Source organism: Octopus sinensis, linkage group LG1 (genome assembly GCF_006345805.1).
Source record: "Octopus sinensis linkage group LG1, ASM634580v1, whole genome shotgun sequence".
Taxonomy (NCBI): domain Eukaryota; kingdom Metazoa; phylum Mollusca; class Cephalopoda; order Octopoda; family Octopodidae; genus Octopus; species Octopus sinensis.
The window spans coordinates 26278364-26304072 of NC_042997.1; the positions used below are offsets into that span (position 1 = coordinate 26278364).

At 40.7% G+C, this 25709-nt stretch overlaps 1 protein-coding gene across 1 annotated transcript in view; it reads left to right on the forward strand.

The window, feature by feature from the left end:
* Positions 1 to 19449: 19449 nt before the first annotated feature.
* Positions 19450 to 25709, forward strand: part of LOC115218456 (sphingomyelin phosphodiesterase 4) — a 36224-nt gene continuing 29964 nt past the window's right edge. The window contains exons 1-3 of the mRNA XM_029788284.2: positions 19450 to 19504; positions 23459 to 23542; positions 24733 to 24948. Of these exons, the coding sequence (XP_029644144.1) occupies positions 19469 to 19504; positions 23459 to 23542; positions 24733 to 24948 (336 nt within the window). The 5' untranslated portion in view covers positions 19450 to 19468. The remainder of the gene's footprint in view (positions 19505 to 23458; positions 23543 to 24732; positions 24949 to 25709) is intronic.

Sequence of the window (25709 nt, forward strand, 5' to 3'; positions counted from 1 at the left end):
GTACTTCTGTATGGCTGTGAAACGTGGCCTATGCGGGTAGTCGATCGACGAAGGCTGGAAGTCTTCGACAATGATGGCCTCCGGTGCATTCTTCGCTGCCGTCGGGTGGATCAAGTTCCAACCGCCAATCTCCGACTTCGCCTGTCTCAACAGTTCCTTCCATCTGTCCTTCTGCAACGGCGCTTGCGGTTGTTTCGCCATGCATGTAGACATCCTGTGGGTGAACTGAGCCGTGATGTCCTTCTCCCAACTCCACTTCCCAACTGGCGGAAACGCGCGGGTAGGCAGTTGAAGACCTGGGTTACGACGATCAAGGAGGACCTCTCCGTGCTCACAGGACCGCAGGTGGTCGGCCTGCGCCGATGGAACCGTGACTGGCTCGTTATCTCCAGTGAACTAGCGCAGGACCGTCGTGCGTGGGCTGCCATGGTTCGAGATACCTCGAGGGTGGTAGAAGAAGCCAACTCAACCCGCCCAGGGTGAATGTCGCCACAAGTACAAGTAAGTAAGTAAAGAAATAGGTATTTCGTCCGACTTTATTTTCTGAGTTCAAATTCCACTGAAGTCGACTTTGCTCTTCATTCTTTCGGGATCGATAAAACAGCTACAATTTGAGCACTGGTTTCAATGTATTCGATTTAGCCCTTCTTGAATTTGCAGACCTTGAGCCAAGATTCGAAACCAATTTTACAATTAGCCTCCATCATAACTTTGATTTAGCATACCCATAACTAATCGGCATTTCAGCCAGGTCCATCCCGTTATTTTATTTTTCATGCATTTTCTATCTACGAATATATTATGAAACGTGTCGTTCTTTTTTTCATTTTTAACACGGTAGAGAATAAGACCTAGATATACTGTATATATACATATATATATATATATATATATATATATATATATATATATATATATATATATATAACTAGCAGAGATACCCGGCGTTGCCTGGTTACATTCATTGAAGAATTAGACTTTTCTGTTATATTTTCTGAATGAACTGGAATATCTATGTTTCGAATTTCATTAAGATTGCAGATGAGGGTTATTTCCCTCTTTACACACCCTAAAAAAATTGTAATCGTGCCACATGGAAACCAAAAGACGAATGATCACAATAAGCACTCAGTTAACCTACCCTAGTCGTTACCACTCCCAATGTAGGATTCCTCACGATCCAGGTGACAGGCACAGCCGTAAGATGCATTACGTATCTATAGCAATTGGAAGGGCGTGACCCAACTGAAATCAACATTAACAACTGTGTGACGTGAGGGCTTAGGAGAAATTAAAGTGTCACCTCTGGAGTTTGCAAATGACCACTATACTGATACGTAACTGGGCAGAATGAATTTAAAATCTATAAATGTCTTTGAATAACCAGTCACTCATCTGGGAAGGCCTTGTAATCAATGTTACCATCTGGGGACTATGTGTGACCGAGTGATAATAAAAAGACTGAAAGGAGGTCTGCAATCAAATAACTTTACTCAACACTTTGCAACTGAATCAGTGGAGACAAAGATGCCTCTCATTTACTTAACAATTTATGCTCCACATTGCAGAAATCACAATGTAAGTGTATGTCAAAGCAAACTGTTACACTGTCGTACCATTGAATTAGAAATAATGCCCAACTTTTATGCTCGGGTAACCCTACAGCTTCCAAGAGCACAACTGTAGTCGTTTTTGCTTAGATTAAATGACAAAATTGTGGGTGTCAAGTCCCCATGGAGGGGATCTTTCTAACTTTGTAAGAAGATGAAATTTTATAAATATTACTTCATTTGTGTCTAATATCTATGGTTAAAATTTCCTCAACAGTAAAAATATATGAATTGTCATGGGGGTTATGGCCCTTATGCTTAGAATATAATTTCCAAATTTCATAAAGATCCATTCAGTACTTTTGACCTAGTTTTGGATCATAAAAGAAATGACTAAAATTTGGGAGTTAAGGCTCCCATCAGGGTGTTATATATATATATATATATATATATATATATATATATATATATATATATATAGAGAGAGAGAGAGAGAGAGAGAGAGATAGATAGATAGATAGATAGATAGATAGATAGATAGATAGAGATATAGATATAGATATAGATACACACACACACACACACACACACACACACAATGATAAATTGATAGATACAACTGAGTGGGCAAACAAAAATATGAGACACAGCCTAGTGCTTTTTTATGTTGATAAGCCTAGTACTTATTTTATTAGTTTGTTCTTGTGAAACCAGTAAGTTTTGTGGATGTAAATAAATGAACAGCAGCTGTGAAGCAGTGATGAGGGCGAAACACAGAGACAAAGACACACACATACACTTACATATATACATATATATAGACGATTGATTTGTTTCAGTTCCTGTCTACGAAATCCATATATATTGTTGTTGGCATCCTTTTTGTCTTGGGAGACAATGGAGTTGCACATAAAATAATCTAGTCCGGCTTTTACATTTTATGTCCTAATACATCTCCTGCTGTGGCTGTGTTGTCCTATCCTGGACAAACACTCCCTCTGGCAGGTGCCGCAAATGTAGCGAAGACTTTGCCTGGCTGGTTGTAATGTCATACTTTCTTGTTGACGTCTTTTCTTGTCTTTCCATTTCTCCTCTCCCTCTATGTCACTCCTTTGTGTTCCCTCTTTTACAGTACGTCGCCAATCTCCACGGTTGCTGGCAATTGCTTCCCAGTTGGTAATATTGATGTTGCAAGCATTCATGTCCCTTTTGCAAACATCCTTGTATCGTAAGAACGGTCTTCCCACAGACCTAGTGCCCCTAGCAAGCTCTCCGTTGAGTATGTCCTTGGGGGATTCTGCCATCTTCCATACGGCTAATATGTCGAAGCCATCTCATACGTATTTGTGTGAGGAGTGTAAACATACTTGGTATTCCTGCTTGCTTGAGGACATCTTTGTCGGGGACATGATTCTGCCATTTGATGCGAAGGATTTTCCGGAGGCAGCGCAGGTGAAAGATATTTAGGCGACATATAGCATCGTATGACGTGTGTATGGCGTCCAAGTCTCACTACCATACAGTAGAGTGCTAAGTAGACATGCCTGGTAAATCTTCATTTTTGTGGTCTTGGTCAGCTTATTGTTGTCCCATGCTCATTTGGAGAGTTGGGCCATCACAGCAGCTGCCTTGCCAATGCGTATATTGAGCTCAGTATCAAGGGATAGGTTGTAGGTGACGGTAGAGCCAAGATAGGTAAACTTCTCCACCTCCTGTAGTCTGTTGTCTCCAATATGTATGTTTGGGATGGTCGATGTAGCCTGACCCATGATGTTGGTCTTCTTGAGGCTGATAAATAAGCCAAAGTTTCCACATGCTTGCTCAAAACAGTTGATGAGCCTTTGTAGGGCTTCTTCTGTGTGTGATACCAGAGCGGCATCATCAGCAAATAGCATCTCCTTGATCAGGACGCTTCTGATTTTGGTCTTGGCACGCAGACGCGAGAGATTGAACAGTTTCCCATCACTTCTACTGTGCAGAAACACTCCATCATCTGATGTCACAAAGGCATGTGACAGCAGCAGCGAGAAGAAGATGCCAAATAATGTAGGAGCAAGGACACAACCTTGCTTTACCCCATTTTTTATTTGGAAGGCGGCTGATGGTGAACCATTGTGCTGTATGGTGCCTTGCATATCATCATGGAAAGATGCGATGATCCTCACCAGCTTTGGTGGACATCCGATTTTTTGGAGCAGGATGAAGAGGCCTTTTCTACTTACCAAGTCAAAGGCCTTTGTCAGATCAATGAAGGCCATATATAATGGCATTTTCTGCTCTCTGGACTTCTCCTGAAGTTGGCGTATGGAGAATATCATGTCAATAGTTGATCTGCATCTTCTAAAGCCACACTGCGATTCTGGATAAATTCGAGAAGCAAGCAGTTGCAGCCTGGACAGGATAATGCGAGCAGAGGCCTTTCCAACAGTGCTTAGAAGAGATATTCCACGGTAATTGTTACAATCACCATGGTCACCTTTGTTTTTGTAAAGCGTAATGATGTTAGCATCCCGCATATCCTGAGGGACTGTACCCTCTTCCCAGCACTGACACAGAAGCTCGTGAATGTTCCGAAGCAGGATGGTGTTTTTGCCGGTTTTGATGATCTCTAAGGGGATGCCGTCTTTTCCCCGGAGCCTTGCTACTTGCTAGAGAGTCAATAGCCTTGGTGAGCTCTGCTATAGATGGCTGACTGTCAAGTTCACACATGACTGGCAAGATCTTGACACCCTCGATTGCAGCCTCAGCTACCATGGTCTCTCGTGAGTAGAGATCCTGGTAGTATTCCACCCATCTATCCATTTGCTTGCTTTGGTCCTTGATGAGATCTCCAGTAGTTGATTTCACAGGGGCTGACTTGGTTGCGGATGGACCGAGGGCCTTCTTCAAACCGGCATACATCCCACGGGTGTCGCCACTGTCAGCAGCTGACTGGATACTCTGACAGATTTCCTGCCAATACCTATTTGCACAGCGTCTGGCAGTCAGTTGGGTTTTATTTCTTGCCTTTCTGAGTTCTTCGAGTGACTTTATAGAAGATCACTCTTGTATTACATCAGAGCTGCACGCTTTGTTTCGATAACTGTTTCTAGCTCTGAGAGCCCAGCACTGAACAAAATCTGGGTTTTGCCTTTCTCTCATGCCGAAAGTATCTATTGATGTGGTATACAAAGCTTCCCTGATATAATTCAACATACTTTCAGCAGAGGAGGCTGGGCAGCTACTGAGGGTAACTTTGATAGAAACAGCAAAACATTGTCGCAGTGTTAGGGTCGGAGGTTCTGGCAGTGTTAATGCGTGGTCGGCCCATTTTCTTGGAGTGATGAACTTTTTAGGCAGAATCCTCACCCTGCTTCTTATTAGTGAATGATCTGTGTCACAATCCACGCCGTGGTAACTACGAGTCAGTAGAAGAGAATTCAGAAAGGGTCTTCGTGTAATGATGAGATCCAGCTGATGCCAGTGGTGAGATCTTGGATGTCTCCAAGATGCCTTGTGGGATGTCTTGTTGGCAAAGAACGTGTTAGTGATGCACAGGTTATGGTATGTGCAAAATTCAAGTAGTCTCTGACCATTGTCATTCATGTTGCCAATACCTCAAAACACATACACTTACATGTATATACGATCGATTTGTTTCAGTTCCTGCCTACGAAATCCATATATATATATATATATATATATATATATATATATATATATATATATATATATATATAATATATATATATATATATATATATATTATATATATATATATATATAATATATATATATATATATATATATAATAAAATAGGCGCAGGAGTGGCTATGTGGTAAGTAGCTTGCTTATCAACCATCTGGTTCTGGGTTCAGTCCCACTGCGTGGCACCTTGGGCAAGTGTCTTCTACTATAGCTTCGGGCCGACCAAAGCCTTTTGAGTGGATTTGGTAGATGGAAACTGAAAAGAAGCCCGTCGTATATATATATATATATATATATATATATATATATAATATATATATATTATATATATATATATATATATATATATTATATATATATATATATATATGTGCGTGTGTGTGTTTGTGTGTCTGTGTTTGTCCCCCTAGCATTGCTTGACAACCGATGCTGGTGTGTTTATGTTCCCGTTACTTAGCGGTTCGGTAAAAGAGACCTATAGAATAAGTACTGGGCTGACAAAAGAATAAGTCCCGGGGTCGTGTTGCTCGATTAAAGGCGGTGCTCCAGCATGGCCGCAGTCAAGTGACTGAAACAAGTAAAAGAGCAAAAAGAGTATATGCATACACACACATACATACATATATATTTGGAATTTACAAAAGAAACGAACAAAAGACGAAGACGGGTGTGTAAACAGCAAACAGGTTTATTAGTTTAACGCCCCGGTCTTAGGAAAATTTATATAGGGAGTACTACTAATTTTCAAATTAGATATAGGGGACAGAAGAATTCATTTATTCACCCCTATATAAAAAATTACAGACATTTTAGTATTTGTAAGCATAAATATTTAGCGTCTTATAATTCTCTTCAACTTTAAAATATAATTTTTTACAATATAAAAGCTTTTTGAAAATACGGTCCAATTAGATGATTAGCTCCAATGGACACTTATACACAAACCTGTAATCTTAAATTATTTTTTTATAGTAGCGAGTGTAATATTCCCATTGGCTATTATTTGCATGATTAACTAAAGTTAACCTTTCAATGAATTTCATTTCTCATTTAAACGATATTCAAAAACTGAACTTTCACCATGTAGTGCCTTACTGCTTTTTGTTGGATTTTACCTGAGAAAGGAACCCTGAGGAAGGAGGGCTGAATTTCGAATACTTCGTACAACCACTTTTCTGAAACGGCTGCAGGTTAGGAAAAAAATTTTAATCTCCTCTTTCAATTTAGGTTTTTATTTTTCATGTTTATATTCGTATTTCATTGTTATGTTTATATTGGATTGTCCGGAGAGTTCGTACCGATTTTTAAAGGAAAGTAAAGGTCACTAAATACTTGCCATTACATTTTTAATCAACCAAATATGAACCATTTCGTTGCACAATACGTCTCCATCTTTCCTTTACCTTGAAAATACCCTCTTCCCAGAATTGAGGTGGTTTCAAGGCAAAGAATTCGTCAAGGTATCTTTTTATGTCATCCAAGGAATTGAAATTTTTACCATTAAGACTATTCTGCAGAGACCTGAATAAGTGGAAATCCGAAGGAGCAATATCTGGGGAATGGGGAGGGTGGGGGTAACATCCCAGCCGAGCTGCAGCAATTTTTGTCTGGTTCCCAAAGCATCAAGTGCAGAAAATGAACTTTCTCATCTTTTATTTTAAAGGGTTACAGAATTAACACAGGTTATAGGAACATAAACCTTCTTCCACGAAAAGATAGCTTAAACTGTGCACTAAATGGAGGTATAGTCAAATCCTATTTTATGGACTCAAATATGTTCTAAAATAAGTCGAAAGATAAGCTACAATAAATCGACACGAACTTTCCGGACAACCCAATATTACTATATTTTTATCATGAAACTCTTAATATAAATATGTGTATATTCGTATGGAATAATACCTCACGTGCTACATCTGAATTTTCTTGTCTGAATGTTTTAAGACAAATATCCGAAATTTTTATCGTATACCACATTTCATTAATACTTAGCTCACATCCGGAGACAAAAATGTTGTACTATATACTGCAGGTTATCTCCATTAAAATTCTCGTATTATATACATTAAATATATATAATATACACACTGGCGAAAATAAATTTAAGACCGATATTTCTTACAAAATATTGTTACTAGTCCTTTGCCGATTTTTATATTGACCAGTCTCCGAGTATAACTTCCACGCTTGCACGCAAGCCGGTTTACTGCACTTTAGTTGCTTGCTGATGTTCGAAAAGGAAACTTTTTGTTGTAATATACGATTTTTTCTCTCGTGACTGGACTAAGGCTACGTTGTTTTCCCATTATTAATAAATTGTATTATAACATTAAATTATAACTTTATATGATGCATTTAGGCTCGTTGTGTGACCACCCATTTTGGCCAAAAAAATTGCATACATATTACATGGTGTTAAACTAATTTTGCCGGTAAATTTGAAACGTTTATATTACGTTCTGAGTTCAAATTCCGCTGAGGTCGACTTTGCCTTTCATCCTTTCAGAGTCGATAAATTAAGTACCAGTTATGCACTGGGGTCGATGTAATCGACTTAATCCCTTTGTCTGTCCTTGTTTGTCCCCTCTATGTTTAGCCCCTTGTGGGCAGTAAAGAAATATATGTTAATTTAGCATTAGAATTCTTCAAGTTGTATAAAAATTGTTTGCATCATTCGAAAGAGAAATAAATTTTGCTTAAGGTGTAAAAGATATAAATAATTTGTATGGTGTTAGTAACAAAATATTTTGTAAGAAATAGAACTTTTATCGTCGGTCTTAAATATATTTTCGCCGATGTATATATCTCAGGTCATCCCATAAGTTCTGTTCGAAGTTTGGATAAAGAATCCAAGTGATCAAATGTTGAATATAATTGAAAGTTAATCATCAATGTACTTTCCCTGATTATCTATGACTTACTTCCATCTATTTACAAGCTTTTTAATCCCATCAATGTAAAGCTCTTTTTGTTTTAAAGCTAAGAACTCTGAAATGTCAGGTTCGACTTCCTCCTGGCTTGCGAAAGTTGTGTCCCCCTAATAATTCTGTAAACTATGAAACAAATGGTATCCTGAAGGAGAATGGTCGGGAGAATAAGTTGGATGAAGAAATTTTTCAAACCGACCTCTTCGATCTTCTGTGATGTGATCTTTGCAGTGTGGGGTTGCGCATTGTCCTCATGAAACATCACTCGTTTTCGACTCACTAAAGCGGCTCTTTTTTCCTTCAAAGCTTGGTTCAAACGCTCTAATTGCTGACAGTAGACTTGAGCATTGATTGTTGCATTAGGTGGTAACAATATAAAGTGAATTACGCCTTTGCAATCGCACCAGATAGAGTAGAACCTTTTTCCCATGAAGTTCCCTTCTCGGTTGTGGTTGAGCATTTTCCCTTTTACCAAGCCACTGTTTACGTTTAACATTTCGATAGAAGATCCATTTTTCGTCACAAGTCTATCGAAAAAGGGTGAAATGAGTTTGCGAGAATGGAGAGAAGAGCAGATGTCAACTCGGGATTTGCGATTGCTTTCGGACAATACATGAGGCACCTATTTTCCAAGTTTAGGAATCTTTCCACGTTGTTGAAGATGACGATGAACTGTTGTATGGTTTGAAGTAAGCTTTATTGCCAATTCTTCAACTGATAATGACGGATTTTCTTCATGTAATGCCTCAAGGAGCTTATCATCAAACTCAACTGGACATCCTATTCGATCTTCATCTTCAATTTTGCAAACGATCTCCTGCAAGTTCTTTCATTCAAGCACTTTCCCATAAACTGAGTGTATATTTCGAGTCACTTCGGCTGCAGAGTTACCTTTATTGTACTCATAAAAAATTATATGTGCCTTAAATGCTCCTTGGATACTTTCATGTTGAAAGGGTTTTAATCAAAGCAATTTTAGGGTGTCCACGAAGTCTGGGTACAAGGAATAAAATCATAACATAAACAAATATAAGAAATAATAATTTTCCTTTTTTACTTTTGTTTAAATTAAATTTAAAAAATACTTTGCTTTTCTAAATTTATTTGTTATTTTTTCTACAGATGATCGAATTATGGCTCTGTCTAAAGAAGAAAGAATCCCAGATCGAATGATGGATCTGTCTAAAGAAGAAAGAATCGAGTTAGTATTATTAAGTGAACGAGAGGGATGGTCTTATCGCAAAATTGCGGAAGAATTTAATCTTCGACACCCTTATAGGTAACCTATTGTTTTCACTGCCATCGGGAAATTTATCAAGAAATTTAAAGAAACAGGCAGTGTTTTGGATAAATCCCGTTTCGGGCGATCAAAGGCTTCAGATGAAACGAAAGAGGCTGTCATGGCTAAAGTTTCTGCTAGCCCAAAGAAATCACTTCGTCGGACATCCACGGTGTTAGGTGTTCCAAAACCAACCATCCACAAAATACTGGTTGAGGAAAAGTTTCCTCGATACAACCTACAGATATTGCATTACTTAAATGAAGACGACCCTGATAGACGAATGTAGACGTGCGAATGGTTTTCAGATAAACTAGATGAGAATATCAATTTTACGAAACACTTTGTTGTTCAGGGACAAAGCTACGTTTAATGTAAGTGATAAGGTCAACAAACAGAATCTTCTATACTAGTCTCGAGGTAATCCACATTGGATAGATCCATCCAAACAGCAAGGCAGCAAAAAGGTGATGGTGTGGTGTGGTTTGTGGAAAGCTCATGTTCTAGGACCCTTCTTCATTGAACATGTAACGGATGAGAATTCTGTAAACATATTGAGAGACAAATTAATATCTCAAATTGAGCGCCTAGGCGAGGGCCTTCCGAATTAGTTTCAGCACGATGGGGCTCCTACCCATTTTGCCACAACTATTAGAGATTGGCTTAATGACACTTTTTCTCACTGGATTGGAAGAAGGGCTCATACAGAAAGGTCCCCTCGTTCACCAGACCTTCTCCCCTTGATTTCTTTTTCTGGGGTATGTTGAAAGAGAAAGATTACAATAAAGATTACAGATTTAAAATACATGAGAGAACGCAGTGTGCTGAAATTGATGGCAATGTAGACTTATTTAATCAAGTTCACCTGAATTTTGCAAGGCGCATCAAGTTATGCATTGAAAAATGATGGAAATCACTTTGAAAATATTATTTATTAACATTATAATTAAATAAAATTGGTTTGTTCTAAAAGTATCTGTTAATCCCCATGTACGCAGACTTTGTGGACACCCTTTATTATTTCGTAAAACAATATTGAATTAGTTTAAACGTACACAAATGCATAAAAATAATTTTTAATTGAATTAGACATTTGAAAATACTATTAAATTTCATTCAAATCTAAAAAAAAGGTAAAATTGGACAGAACTGATTGGATGACTTGATATATAAAATCTATGATATTCTAGTAGGTTTCAAGTTTATAACACATTGATATCTCATGTTATCTCATTTTATATGCTTAAGACGTTTATTTTCTATTCTGGTTTTTATATATTTCTATACATTATATTTGTATCTATAATTTATTTTAAGCCGAAACATAATGCGATCCTTGTACAAACGAAAGAACAAGAATGTCCTCTGGAACTTTTATGTTAGTTAGTTAGTTAGTTAGTTAATTTGGCTCAAAAGCAAATAGCAAGGCCATGTAGGGGGACATGGAGTTAAGTACAGGGTGGTGTTCATGTAAAGAGTTCAGGCCACTTGAGGTCCAGGGAGGCTTTGAACAAAGCGGTCGTCGGCATCTTCACCATCTCATCTGGCAGCTTGTTCCACGGATCCGCAACCCGGACGGAGAAAGCTCCTCTCCTTCGATTGAGATGAAATCGTCGCAGGTAGAGCTTTTCGGAATGACCCCGCAGCCGACGCTCCGGAGCAGGAGTGAAGAACAGCTCTTTCGAGAGGTTACACTTCCCGCTTATGATGTTGTGGGCGAGAATGAGATCACCACGGCGGCGGCGTTTTTCAAGAGAATAAAGGTCAAGCGTCCTCAGCCTTTCTTCGTAGGACAAATATTTGAGACCATGAACCAGCGGGTAGCCAGCCTCTGGACTCTTTCGAGGTGCTGTATGTCTTTGAGGAGAATAAGGAGAAGAGGCTTGAATCCCATACTCCAATATGGTCTCACCAGCGTGACATAGAGTGGCAGGAATATGGCTGCTGTGAGCACTCCGAATGACCGTCGAATCAAAAACAGAATTCCGCGCGCTTCGTTGGCAGCATGGACGCACTGGGCCGAAGGCGAAAAGGAGGAATCCACCAAGATACCCAGGTCCTTTACCTGATCGGTCCTCTCCAGCACTTTGACACGTTCAGACACAGGTCCCAATCGTTAGACCACTTCCAAATTTGGTGGAGGCATCGACGAAGATCCTCTATACTACCGCGAGGAGCGACCAGTTTGATATCGTCGGCAAATAGAAGGGTGTGTTGCGTGAGGTCGTCGGGCAAGTCATTTATGAAGACTAAGAACAACAAGGGCCAAGCACTGAACCTTGAGGCACGCCACTGCTCGCACTGGAGACGTCGGACCGCGAACCATTAACTTGAACTTGGAAGGAGCGATCTGAGAGGAAGGCACCAACCCATCGTACAATATCCGGATGGAAACTATATGCTTGAAGCTTGACAAGTAGTAGGCGGTGGTTTACCGAGTCAAAAGCTTTGGCAAAGTCAATAAAACGATGTCAACAGCATCACTATCATCGAGGATGCGCGTCACCAATTCTTCCATTACTAGTAAGTTGGTCAAGCATGATCTCTTCGGCACGAAGCCGTGTTGGGAATCAGTGATCGAGGCTGTGCTTAGGAGGTGGAGCATCAACTTTTCTTAAGGATGGTTTCGAACATCTTGCTGATTATTGATGTAAGGGAAACCGGTCGGTAGTTAAGCGGGTCTTCGCGGCTCCCTTTCTTGAAAATTGGCGATTATCGCTGTTCTCCAGTCTGCAGGTATAACACCCGTCGCCAATGACATTGAATAGTCGTGTTAAGGCTCGCAGATGACCGGAGCCAACGCTTTGATAACCCGTGGGTTATCTTCCACCGGTGTTTGTAATCGATGGGGACATGTGCGATGATTTTGCGACTATCTTATATTTTACAGAGAAATTGGAAGCCACGAATGTAAGCCACCACTTTATGCATAATACAATATTTATAGTTCACTATTTCTAACTCAAATGCTGTCCTCAATAATTATAGATCTCTATTTCTAAATGTAATTCTTTTTCTTCTCGTTCAGTTTATAAATATAACACGCATTCTTGTCTGTCTCTCGACAAAGCTTTTTTTCTCCAGCATTCACCACTTCTCCTCGTTAGGGTTAAACAGTCCTTACCAAATGTTTTCACTGTCCTGTTTTTGTTAGCAGCTTTGACGTTCCACGTATCTCAAATTTTATTTAATTTTGCTTTGGGGGAGCAATTCCTTTGACGAAGACACATCTTGTTGCAGTGCTCGCAATGCGGAGTAGGTAAATCTGCCAACAACTGAGGAAGGGTTGTTTTTTTATGCTGCCTTCGCGATATAGTTCTCAATATATAATGGAAATTCTCCCAACCCAACCCAACCCCTAATGCCATAGCGTCAACTGTGGGCTGGTAACTGTGTACAGTCGCCCCAATGGCGGCCAGAGCGAGCTCTGGTCGCCATAGCGTCGACTGTGGGCTGGTAGCGTCTTTGCCTCCACTATACGTATCTGTATATTGGTCATTTGCGAACTCCAGAGGTGACACTTTCATTTCTCCTTGTCGACTATGGGCTGGTAGCTGTGGACGGTCGATCCGACGTCGCCCAGAGCGAGCTCTGACTGGTATGATGCTATAGCAGAAGACACATGCCAAGTTACCACACAGTGGGACTGAACTGAGGACCAAGTGTTTTTGGAACCAAGTTTGTCACCACACAGCCACACTTGCTCCTGTGTGTGTGTTTGTGTGTGTGGGTGGGTGGGTGTATCTGTATGTGTGTATGGGTGTATATATGTATGCATGTATATATGTGTATATATATATATGTGTGTACATATTACATGTACATCTATATATACATCTAGACATACATGTTTACATATACATGTATATCTATAGAAATACATCTACAAATGTGATTACAATAGTCAAACAGTAATAATAAAAACAAACCTTTTTAATTTATTCCCATTTATGTGAAACCACTTGTTCATATCATTGATGTCAATTTTATACGAATTGCTAATACACACACACACACACACACATAATAAGAGTGAAAAACTGAATATTAATTTGATTAATATGAATTGAAAACCAGTAGTGTAGCATATAAGACCATAGCGGGTCTTTTTCTAGCAAAATGGATGACCACTGTTAATGGTTCATCCCTGTTATATAATACTTTCACTTTAATAGTTTCAGTATTAAAGTGAATGTCTGCATTACAATAGAGAGATGTTTTTGTTTCACTTTTAACACGTAATACTGATATAGTGAAGAAAATATGATAATGCTGTGGAGTCGCCCTAGGGAAAAAGTTAAATTTTTTTTGCCGATGACACTCCCCAGACCTTAAGTAAAGCATGTGAAAATTTGAATGAAATTGTTTGTGTAGTTCTCAAGTCTTAGGAAAACACACACACAGACAGACAGACAGACACACATTCTCAGTTTTATATATAGAGAGATAAAAGGCTAAACAAAAATTAAACAGTGTTATTTGATTAGTTGCTACATAATTGATTTCCTGGAAATTATAGTCAAATCTTCCCAAAATTTTACCATAATCTTTAGGAAGTTAACCAATTATGTAGCGGCTTTCATGTTTGCCGTTGGAACATCAGTTAATTAGTTATTACTTTTGGACCCCTAGGTCAACTCATAACCAGCATTGCTATGACCAAAGACTTTCTAACAATAATCATATCACACTGTTTATTTTTTCTTTATATATATATATATAGGCAGACACAAGGAAAATGCCACTTGTATTTGAAAACTATACAAATATTCTTTTAAAAAATCTTTTCTTTTAATCTTTCTAAATTTAATTATTTAACTGTTACAGTTGAAAAAGTCTCAATGACTAAAACCGGTACTGACATGATTTTTATAAAATTATATTAGTATTTTCTATCTTGACTTTTTTTCCATATATATATCAACTCATGTGCTCCTTTTCATCCTTCTACACACACACACACACACACACACACATAGTATATCTAGGTTTTATTTCTTTTCTGTATTTGATTTGCAGATTCTTGATGTGAACTCCCAAGACACAATCGTTACGCCAATGATATTAACACAGGCATCGATTCAGTTTCAAAAACAAACGAAAGCAGATGTTGGATCGAGTTGGGAGCCACAGGTCACCGAAAAGGTTGCGAATAACAACGAAAGAACTTTGACAGACAAACAAACAACCGACTGATTGCTTAAACATCCCGTTACAACACGATTATTTAGTTAATTCGATTTCTAACCAATTGACGGATACATACATATGTATACAAATATTCATCCATCAAGCATTTGCCATATTCTGAATGCCTTACTTCCCTGGGCATGGATACATTGAAACTCCGACGTCTGGCAGCTGACTTGGCAGACACCCATAAAATTATTAACCATCTTATTAACAATAACTCTGAACACCTTTTCAAACTCCACCTGTCTAACACCCATAGGCATGTTTACAAAGTCAGAAAACAGCACAGTTCCCATGACTTTCGGAAACGTTTTTTCACGCTATGAGTTGCTGAAGTATGGAACAAACTGCCGACATCAGTTGTTAGTTGTCGGAGCACTGCATCCTTCAAAACTTCCATGCTTTCTGAGATTCGCCAACACTACACCTGATTTCTCCCCCCCCCCATACATACGCAAGCATGTATCTGACTCATACACTGTTCGCTTTCCAGACATTTGTACATTATTGCATATGCTTTATACGCACTTTTGACAAGTTGTGGTACACCCGAGCACTGTGTACAATAATTTCCTTATTATTATACAACTATACGCAGGAGTGGTTTTGTGGTAAGTAGCTTGCTAACCAACCACATGGTTCCGGGTTCAGTCCCACTGCATGGCATCTTGGGCAAGTGTCTTCTGCTATAGCCCCGGTCCGTCCAATGCCTTGTGAGTGGATTTGGTAGACGGAAACTGAAAGAAGCCTGTCGTATATATGTATATTCAGGGATACGCAGATAAACACGACACCAAGAAATTCTACGAGGCGCTGAAAGCTGTCTATGGACCGCAGTTCTCCTTTGGATCAACCCCCCTGCTCAGCTCGGATGGAACCTCACTCCTGACTAACAAGAGGCTGATCCTGGAGAGATGGGCGGAGCATTTCAACATCGTGCTCAACCGACCAGCCCAGATCAACGAGGAAGCCATCGCACGACTCCCCCAGGTGCCGACAAACCACGAGTTGGCTGTTCCCCCTGCAGTCGAGGAAGTGAGCAGAGCCATCAAAAAAATGTCCACCGGCAAAGCTCCAGGCTCTGACGCCATCCCTGCAGAGGTGTTCAAGTCGGACGGCCCCACCATGATCATTCAGCTCACCAGCCTGTTCCAGTCGATGTGGGACAGGGAACAACTCCCTCAAGATTTCCGGGACGCAGCAATCGTCCACATTATAAGCGGAAAGGAGATCGGCAGTCCTGCGACAACCACCGAGTATCTATCTCCCTCTTGTCCATAGCAGGCAAGATCCTGGCCCGGGTCCTGCTTGACCGCCTTCTGGAACACTTGGAGCAAGGCCTTCTCCCTGAGAGCCAGTGTGGCTTCCGCGCGGGTCGAGGGACCACTGACATGATATTCGCCGCCCGCCAGCTCCAGGAGAAATGCATGGAGCAGCACCTTGACCTCTGCATGACCTTTGTTGACCTCACCAAGGCTTTTGATACAGTCAGTCGGGAGGGACTATGGAAGGTCATGGGAAAATTTGGTTGCCCCAGCAAATTTATTGCAATTGTCCGCCAGTTCCACGACGGAATGACAGCCAGAGTCCTTGAAGACGGCAACTCATCTGAAGCCTTCCAGGTGACCAACGGAGTCAGGCAGGGCTGTGTCCTGGCCCCAACACTGTTCAGCATCATGTTCTCGGCAATGCTGTCCGACGCCTTTAGGGACTGCAAGTCCGGTATCGACATCAAGTACAGGACAGACGGGAAACTTTTCAACTCCAGAAGATTGCAGGCTGTCACAAAGGTGAGGGAGACAGTCGTCAGAGACTTTCTCTTTGCTGACGACTGCGCCCTTAATGCAATCGATGAGCAGGAGATGCAGCTCGAGATGGACAGGTTCTCATCAGCCTGTGACAACTTCGGTCTCACCATCAGTTCCAAGAAAACCGAAGTGATGTTTCAGCCAGCCCCCGGCAAACAATACCATGAGCCTCAGATAAGGGTGAACGGACGGATCCTACGAGTGGTGGAAAACTTCACCTACCTGGGCAGCACTCTCTCCTGCAATGCCAACATAGATGCTGAAACCATCAACAGAATCTCCAAGGCAAGCAGCGCGTTTGGGAGACTGCGAAAGAAAGTCTGGGAGCGAAGAGGAATCAGCCTCAACACCAAGCTGAAAGTCTACCGGGCAGTCGTGCTTACCACCCTACTATACGGCTGCGAGACGTGGACTGCTTACCGAAGGCACGAGCGCCAGATAAACCACTTCCATCTCAGGTGTCTTCGGAACCTCCTTCACATCCGCTGGCAGGACAAAGTCCCAGACACGGAAGTTCTGAAGCAGGCAGATCTCCCTAGCACCATCACAATCATGCGCAAGGCCCAGCTGAGATGGGCGGGCCACGTCTCCCGCATGTCCGACACTCGCATCCCAAAACAGCTCTTCTACGGTGAACTCGGCCAGGGCAGGCGCAAAGTCGGAGGGCAGAAGAAGCGCTACAAGGATAGTCTCAAGGTCTCTCTCAAAGACTTCTCCATCGGAACAGAGACCTGGGAGACACTTGCTGCCAACCGCTCATCCTGGCGCAGCGCAATCACCGTGGGAGCAGGGACAGCCGAGGAGGGACGGATTCGGTCAGCGGAGCAGAAACGTCAGATGCGTAAAGCCAGAGCCGCCTGCACCAGTAGCACGGCCCCTACCCACTTCTGCCCCACCTGGGGAGGGGCTTCCTTGCCCGGATTGGCCTCACCAGCCACCTCAGGTCTCATGGCGGCAGTTCCATCAGATGATGTCAGTTGGTCATCTTCGAACCGAAGGACGAACATTATTATTATATATAAGTGTGTGTGTATATGTTTGTGTGTCTGTGTTTGTCACCCTAGCATTGCTTGACAACCGATGCTGGTGTGTTTACGTCCCCGTCACTTAGCGGTTCGGCAAAAGAGACCGATAGAATAAGTACTGGGCTTACAAAGAATAAGTCCCGGGGTCGATTCGCTCGACTAAAGGCGGTGCTCCAGCATTGCCGCAGTCAAATGACTGAAACAAGTAAAAGAGTAAAGAGAGTATACACATGTAGTGACGCCGGGTTCTAGACGCCCTTGTGGAACATTCGTCCACGCATGCGCACACATTTGTACCAAAAATTTAAATTTTGAATTTAGACTTAATTATATTAAGGAGTGTAGCGTACACCTTCTTGTAATTCAAACTGACTGATGATACCAGCAGACAAATTTGAAAGACGCTACCCCGGACGACGCCGGGGTAGATACGCTGGAATAGTCACTATAATACATGGGGCTCCCACTTTCGGACAGCTGTCTCCACCCTGAAAGCGGTGAGCAGGGATATGTTCCGGGCGTCAAGAACGCCGGTGGCCGGCCTCCACTGCAACAGGCTCGGCCATTACCTTGCTAATAAAGAAGTGGAATTGAACCTGTACGTGTTCTATTATTAACGGCGCAATGATTCTCCCAAAACACAATAAAGCAACTAGGTCTGTATAATCTAAGACAGAAGTGTGTGACTAGAGTAATGTGTGACTAGAATAATGGGTACTACTAGCGAACTGTGGTCCCGATGCGCGCACTCGCGCATCCGCGCTAGCTAGTCGCAAGTAGTCGATCCTACAACGACTTGTAGGATCAACGAATTAAACATTTTTCGAACAAAGTAAATAATGTTTTAAACTAAGTAAATAAATTATTTTTATAAGCAAACATAGGCGTAGGAGTGGTGTGTGGTAAGTAGCTTGCTTACCAACCACATGGTTCCGGGTTCAGTCCCACTGCGTGGCACCTTGGGCAAGTGTCTTCTACTATAGCCTCGGGCCGACCAATGCCTTGTGAGTGGATTTGGTAGACGGAAACTGAAAGAAGCCCGTCGTATATATGCATATGTATATATATATATATATATATATATATATTATATATATATATATATATATATATATATATATATGTGTGTGTGTGTTTGTGTATGTCTGTGTTTGTCCCCCCCAACATCGCTTGACAACCGATGGTGGTGTGTTTACGTCCCCGCAACTTAGCGGTTCAGCTAAAGAGACCGATAGATTAAGTACTAGGCTTACAAAGAATAAGTCCTGGGGTCGATTTGCTCGACTAAAGGCGGTGCTCCAGCATGGCCGCAGTCAAAATGACTGAAACAAAAGAGTAAAAGAGTAAAACTAAGGTTAGGGTTAGGGTTTAGATATTTTTCGCACCGGGATGGCTGTTCACTAGTAATACCGAATCTTGGAAGCACTCCGTCGGTTACGACGATGAGGGTTCCGGTTGATCCGAATCAACGGAACAGCCTGCTCGTGAAATTAACGTGTAAGTGGCTGAGCACTCCACAGACACGTGCACCCATAACGTAGTTCTCGGGGATATTCAGCGTGACACAGAGAGTGACAAGGCCGGCTCCTTGAAATACAGGTACAACAGAAACAGGAAATAAGAGTGAGAGAAAGTTTTGGTGAAAGAGTACAGCAGGGATCACCACCATCCCCTGCCGGAGCCTCGTGGAGCCTTTAGGTGTTTTCGCTCAATAAACACTCACAACGCCCGGTCTGGGAATCGAAACCGTGATCCTATGACCGCGAGTCCGCTGCCCTAACCACTGGGCCATTGCGCCTCCACTGATACCGAATAATGCTTCTCGGAACATGTATTATCTCATAAGCATTCCCAAATTACCATGTGGAACATATAAGCTTAATTTTTTTTGTAAGGGAGGCAACTCTTAGAAATGTGAGTTATTTCCCTTAAAACGTTTCGAGTATTTTGTAAAAGAACTCTCTTGTAAGTGAGATAAGCGTAATTCAAAAGTTGAAAATGGCGGCTATGACGGGCGGTTCGTTGTCTATTCTGGTTTGTGTTGAAATTAATTCTTTTTTTCTCTTTTAAACTATAAATATTTTAAACTTTACATATAACTCACCATATTTACATACATTGATGTTTATATTTTTCACTTTTCTATTACTTTTACCATGTTTTATTTTGATTACTTCCCTGCCGTTTATGCGATATTTATGTAAATATACGACCAAGGAAGGAAGGCATGACTCTTACGAATTGAACTTTTGCATCGATCTATTACACCTTGTCTAACAGTCTACATATGAATCTCTTTGTCATAAACTCCCATTTTATTATTCTGAAAAAATAATAATAACACAAGTCAATGATATTATTTAAGGACATTTAACAGCCTTTATTGTGCCGGCATGGATTGTACAGGTCTAACACAGCATATTGCTATGCATTTTACTTGAAAACCATCTCATTTGTGAGACCCCGGATTCCTAAGATCTACCCTTCACCATTTCTTTATTTAAGGACATTTAACAGCCTTTATGGTTTTAGATAAACTTACAAATGATCGCTCCACTCACACCAAATATATATTTGATAATCTTCAAATTTATTTTAAAATATGAGATACTGGATTGTTGAAAGTATTTTCTATGGAAGGGTACTGCCAGGCCCTGTTCTCTATCACAGATGAATACCAAATGCACAAACTTATTTAATGACATAATAAATTTGGACATAAATATAACGACTACGACTCATGGTCCCGGTGCGCGCACTCGCGTACTAGCGCATCCGCGCTAGATAGTGGTGACGAGTTGATCCTAAAACGACTACCTAGCAAAGTAAATAAAACACAAAATAAATTATTTTTTTTACACAATTTTTTTGAAAACAATATAAGTAAAACACAGAAACACAAAGTAAGTAATTTTTTTAAACAAAGTAAATAAAACAAAAACAAAGGTAAGGATCGACTAGTCACGACTAGCCAGCGCGAGTGCGCGCACTGGGACCACTCTTCTTAAGTAGTAAGTACCCTGCCAACCTTGTCTGCAGAACAGATATTTGTTCTCTTTTACTAATCACTGAGTAATGAAAGAGACCATATTCTTTCTGACCGGGGCTAAAGAATACCCATATGTGAGAGCTGAACGCAGGTGTTTTACGATTTAATGTTTACCTTCGGCTTGTAATGTTACCAACTTGGAAGTTTCGAGATATTTCAATCAACGTGTCTTGGAATATGTTCTTCCTTTCATTTTCTTAAGACTTTCTTGTTTCTTGAAATGGCCTTTAAACTTCTGAAGACCTCACCTCCTTTATTTTATTTTCTTTTCTTTTTCTTTTATTACAGACCCCTACCCCCCTATTTTCGAGTACGGAGATTGTGATTCTGCAAGAAAAACGGCATTTTAAAATTTTAATCCCCCCCCCCTACTCCCTCGCAAATTTTTCAATTTTCACTTTTTTCAGAAGTTTTTCTTTTTTTTTTGCGAAATATGTATGAAAATGTGGAGATAATGATTGTAAAAAAAAAAAAATTCTGCAAAAGTGAAAATTGAAGAATTAGTGGGGGTGGGAAATTAAAATTTTAAAATGCCTTTATTTTTTTATCATTATTATTTAGTTTTTTGGGGGGGGTTTTTTGTAGAAAAAGAATCTCTGCACTCGAAAATGGGGGATTCTATAAAAAAAAAAGAAAGAAAAAAATAACGAAAGGTCCACATTCTTTACATCTGCTATTTTCCCTAAAATATTTTAAGTTTTCTTTTTACGTTTTTGTTCCCTCACACCACCCCTTCGCTGAGCTATTATTTTTCCATGCGGTGTTGGAACATCAATTTTGTAACTCTCTGCTCAACCTGCTAGAAATAACAGCCAAAGTTCTATCAAATCCTTGCATGCTGTTAAAAAAAAGCACTGATTACAGTTAGTGATGTAGTTCTACATACAGTGTGCCTTAAAAAGTAGATAAATATATAAACAAGCTGGTCAAAACTAGATCATCTCAGTCATGACTGACCAATAACAACTTTATTGTCAAAGCACTGTTATTCCCCTTCTATTGCATTGTACCCTCTTCTTTTGGCATCAAGTTCCCAGGCTTCAATTTTTCTTTGTCTGAATCAACAGTATCAGTATATCATCATCATCATAGTTTAACGTCCGTTTTCCATGCTAGCATGAGTTGGACAGTTCGACCCGGGTCTGGGAAGCCAGGAGGCTGCACCAGGCTCCAGTCTGATCTGGCAGTGTTTCTACAGCTGGATGCTCTTCCTAACGCCAACCACTCTGTGAGTGTAGTGGATGCATTTTACGTGCCACTGGCACAGGGGCTAGAGGAGGTTGGTTAACGGCCACGATGGGTTGGTGCTTTCACGTGTCACTGGCACGGGTATCTTAACTACAATTTCCATTTGATTTTTATTTTGATGTTGGTGTTGACGTACTTGACTCAGTAGGTCTCCTCAAGAACAGCAGGTCGCTCTACGATCCATGGTTGGCACAGCAGGCCGTCCTGTGAGCCATGAACTCACTTCATTTGTCAGGTCTTCATAGTCACAGCATATCTCAGAGGTCTCCGTCTTCATCATTTCTTCTGTGAGGCCAGATCTGTGCTGGCATGGATTGTACAGGTCTAACACAGCATATTGCTATTCGTTTTGCTTGAAAACCATCTCATTTGTGAGACCCCGGATTCCGAAGATCTACCCTTCACCATTTCATCCTACATCTTCCTCCGTCACTGCATTCTTTTGTCAGTAGATGGCATCTCATTACTCTTTACTCAAGATCCATTCACTTCATGTATCCTTGCCAGCACTGACTTCTCTCTGTCACACATAGTCATGACCAAAAGTTTGGAACATTCTTTTTTTAAATTAAAATTGTTATATCCACCATATTACTGTAAGTGGTAATAATATATTGCAAAATGAATATAACAGGGCATTTGATGTAAAATTTCTAATTTTCAGACCCGATGACTGGCATCCATGCTAGTGGAGCATTAAGAGTACCATACAAGCACAATCGTTACCTGGCACTTGTGCTGGTGGCACATGAAAAAACATTCGAGTGAGGTCGTTGCCAGTGCTGCTGGACTTGCTCCTGTGCAGGTGGCACGTAAAAAGCACCACTTGAGCATGGCTGTTGCCAGTACCGCCTGACTGGCCCTTTGTGTTGGTGGCACATAAAAGCACCCACTACACTCTCGGAGTGGTTGGCGTTAGGAAGGACATCCAACTATAGAAACTCTGCCAGATCAGATTGGAGTCTGGTGCAGCCATCTGGTTTGCTAGACCTCAGTCAAATCATCCAACCATGCTAGCAATAATGATAATATTTCAAACTTTTGGCCACAACTGTATACTGATGCTTTAAATGCTGTGTTCACTTATGCTCCAATAATATGTGCTTATGAAATTTTGTGAAAAATGAGGAAAGAAAGTGTCAAACTGTTAGGTCCCTCTCTCTACAGACTGTTGTACCTTTTTAGTGTTGGTACAATGACACAATGTTCACTCAGTAAGGTGGTTGGTAGCAAGAAAGGCATCTGGCCATATGCCACCAGCTCAAATGCCAGTAAGGTGACGCTGGTAACGATCATATTTGAATGGTGCTTTTTACGTGCCACCGGCACAGAAGCCAGTCAGCTGCTCTGGTAGCAATCACGCTCGGATGGTGCTCTTAGCACTCCACTGGCACGGGTGCCAATATTTGTTTCTATCTCATGCTGGTAACATGTTAAAGGTACCTGTGGAGTGGTTGGCATAGAAACCAAGCCAAAACAGACGGGAGCCTGGGGCAGCTCTCCAGTTTACCAGTTCCAGTCAAACTTTCTTACCCATGGAAAATGGATGTTAAATGATGATGATGTCTTTATGTTCTGAGTTCAGATTCTGCTCAGATTAACCCCCTGAAAGCAGTGCCTAGGATGGCCACAATCCAATGAGTGAATAAAAGCGTATGATACATGTATAAATTTCTAATTTCTTTTTGCAGGTGGAATTCCAGAATGCTATTTCGAAACCACTGTTAAAGCGTTTTGAAATGGTGACTTCAATTATCATGAGCATAAGTACAAAGGTAAGTACATCCTTATGGATGTTTATCTTAGTTATACTCTGAGGATCTGTAAAAGACTGGAGGTGCTTTCTCAGAGTTTTCCACCATTTATACATTGTTCATTAACAGTATATTGGATGCCAGCATCATTTTTCTCTTCCTTCTTGCTGATATACTCTTTACTCTTTTCAGTCATTTGACTGCGGCCATGCCAGAGCACCGCCTTTAGTCGAGCAAAGCGACCCCAGAATTTATTCTTTGTAAGCCTAGTGCTTATTCTATTAGTCTCTTTTGCCAAACCGCTAAGTTACGGGGGACTAAACACACCAGCATCGGTTTCAAGAGATGTTTGGGGTACAAACACCGAAGCACAAACACACACACACACACACACACACACACACATATAAAAATATACAACGGGCTTCTTTCAGTTTCTGTCTACCAAATCCACTCAAAAGGCTTTGGTCGCCCGAGGCTATAGTAGAAGACGCTTGCCCAAAGTGTCACGCAGTGGGAATGAACCACTCCTATACCTATATATTGATTAATAATATTAAAACTCAATTAACTTTTTTTCTTAACCCTTATACTATATGTCATTTTTTCCCAATGAAAATGTATGTAAAAGTGGAGTGTCTACTATTAGAAATAACATAGAAACTGTAGATATAAGCAGAAAAGTTGAGGTGCATACTGAAATAATTAAAGGAAAAACTATAGCATTCATTTAGTGCTTGTTTCTCTGAATTTTCAGTGAATTTTTTTTTCTATATATGTTTCATTAGGTGAAGGCGCATGGCTCAGTGGTTAGAGCGTCGAGCTTACGATCGTGAGGTTGTGAGCTCGAATCCCGGACCGGGCTGCGTGTTGTGTTCTTGAGCAAGGCACTTTATTTCACGTTGCTCCAGTTCACTCAGCTGTAGAAATGAGTTGCGACGTCACTGGTGCCAAGCTGTATCGGCCTTTGTCTTTCCCTTGGATAACACTGGTGGCATGGAGAGGGGAGGCTGGTATGCATGGGCGACTGCTGGTCTTCCATAAACAACCTCGCCCGGACTTGAGTCTAGGAGGGTAACTTTCTAGGTGCAATCCCATGGTCTGTGTCGTGACCGAAGGGGGTCTTTATATGTTTCATTAAGATTAATTTTGATGTTGAAAGTTGTATGTGTGTGTCTTTTTATTTAATTTCTGTTTTGTGTTTTATGCAGGAAGCTCACCATATTTTCCCAACTATATTAGAAAGTATTTTCGGATTTGGCCATGAGCCTGGTTGGAATTTAGAATATATCAACAAGATCAAAACACCAGAAGAATATGAATATGGCAGGGCTTTTCTGTCACCAAATGGCCCCTTAATGAAATTGGTATATCGCCTACAGTCTGATCCTTATTTATCATATGATTTCCCTTTGCATTGTCTACCAGTAAGTATGGACATTTCGTTTTACTTTTAATGTTTTACAAACACTTAATTCTTTTGCATTTAAACTGGTCATATCAAACACAAATATTCTATGTGTTTTATGTTCAAACCAGCCAGATCAAGCCTCTCATACTTACCCTACAATGTCATTCCAAAAATAAACAATCACATGATCAACATCTGAAAACTATGGGATAATGCATGAAGCATTACATTTGATACAGCAATCTGAATGCCTGAGAGTTAAAAATAATTTTAATTTTTCTTATACTCATGGCCCTAAAATCAAGATTATAAATCTGTGAGGATAGTGAATCAGACAGGTTCGGCTGTGAATATATATCTATGTGTATATTTCTGTGCATAGGTGTGTGTAATTGTATGTATTTATATATATGAATATAATATGAGACCTCTTTATTCCACAGAGATCATCCATTCAAGATCAATAAATTAAGCACCAAAGGTGGCGAGCTGGCAGAAACATTAGCACGCCGGGCAAAATGCTTAGCAATATTTCGCCTGCTTTTACATTCCGAGTTCAGATTCCGCCGAGGTTGACTTTGCCTTTCATCCTCTCAGGATTGATAAATTAAGTACCAGTTGCATACTGGAGTTGATCTAATCGACTGCCCCCCCCCTTCCCCAAAATTTCTGGCCTTTTGCCTAGAGTAGAAAAGAATAAATTACCAGTTGAGTACTGGGGGGGTCAATGTAATCGACTAAGCCTCTCCCTCAAAATTTCTGGCCTTGTACTCAAAA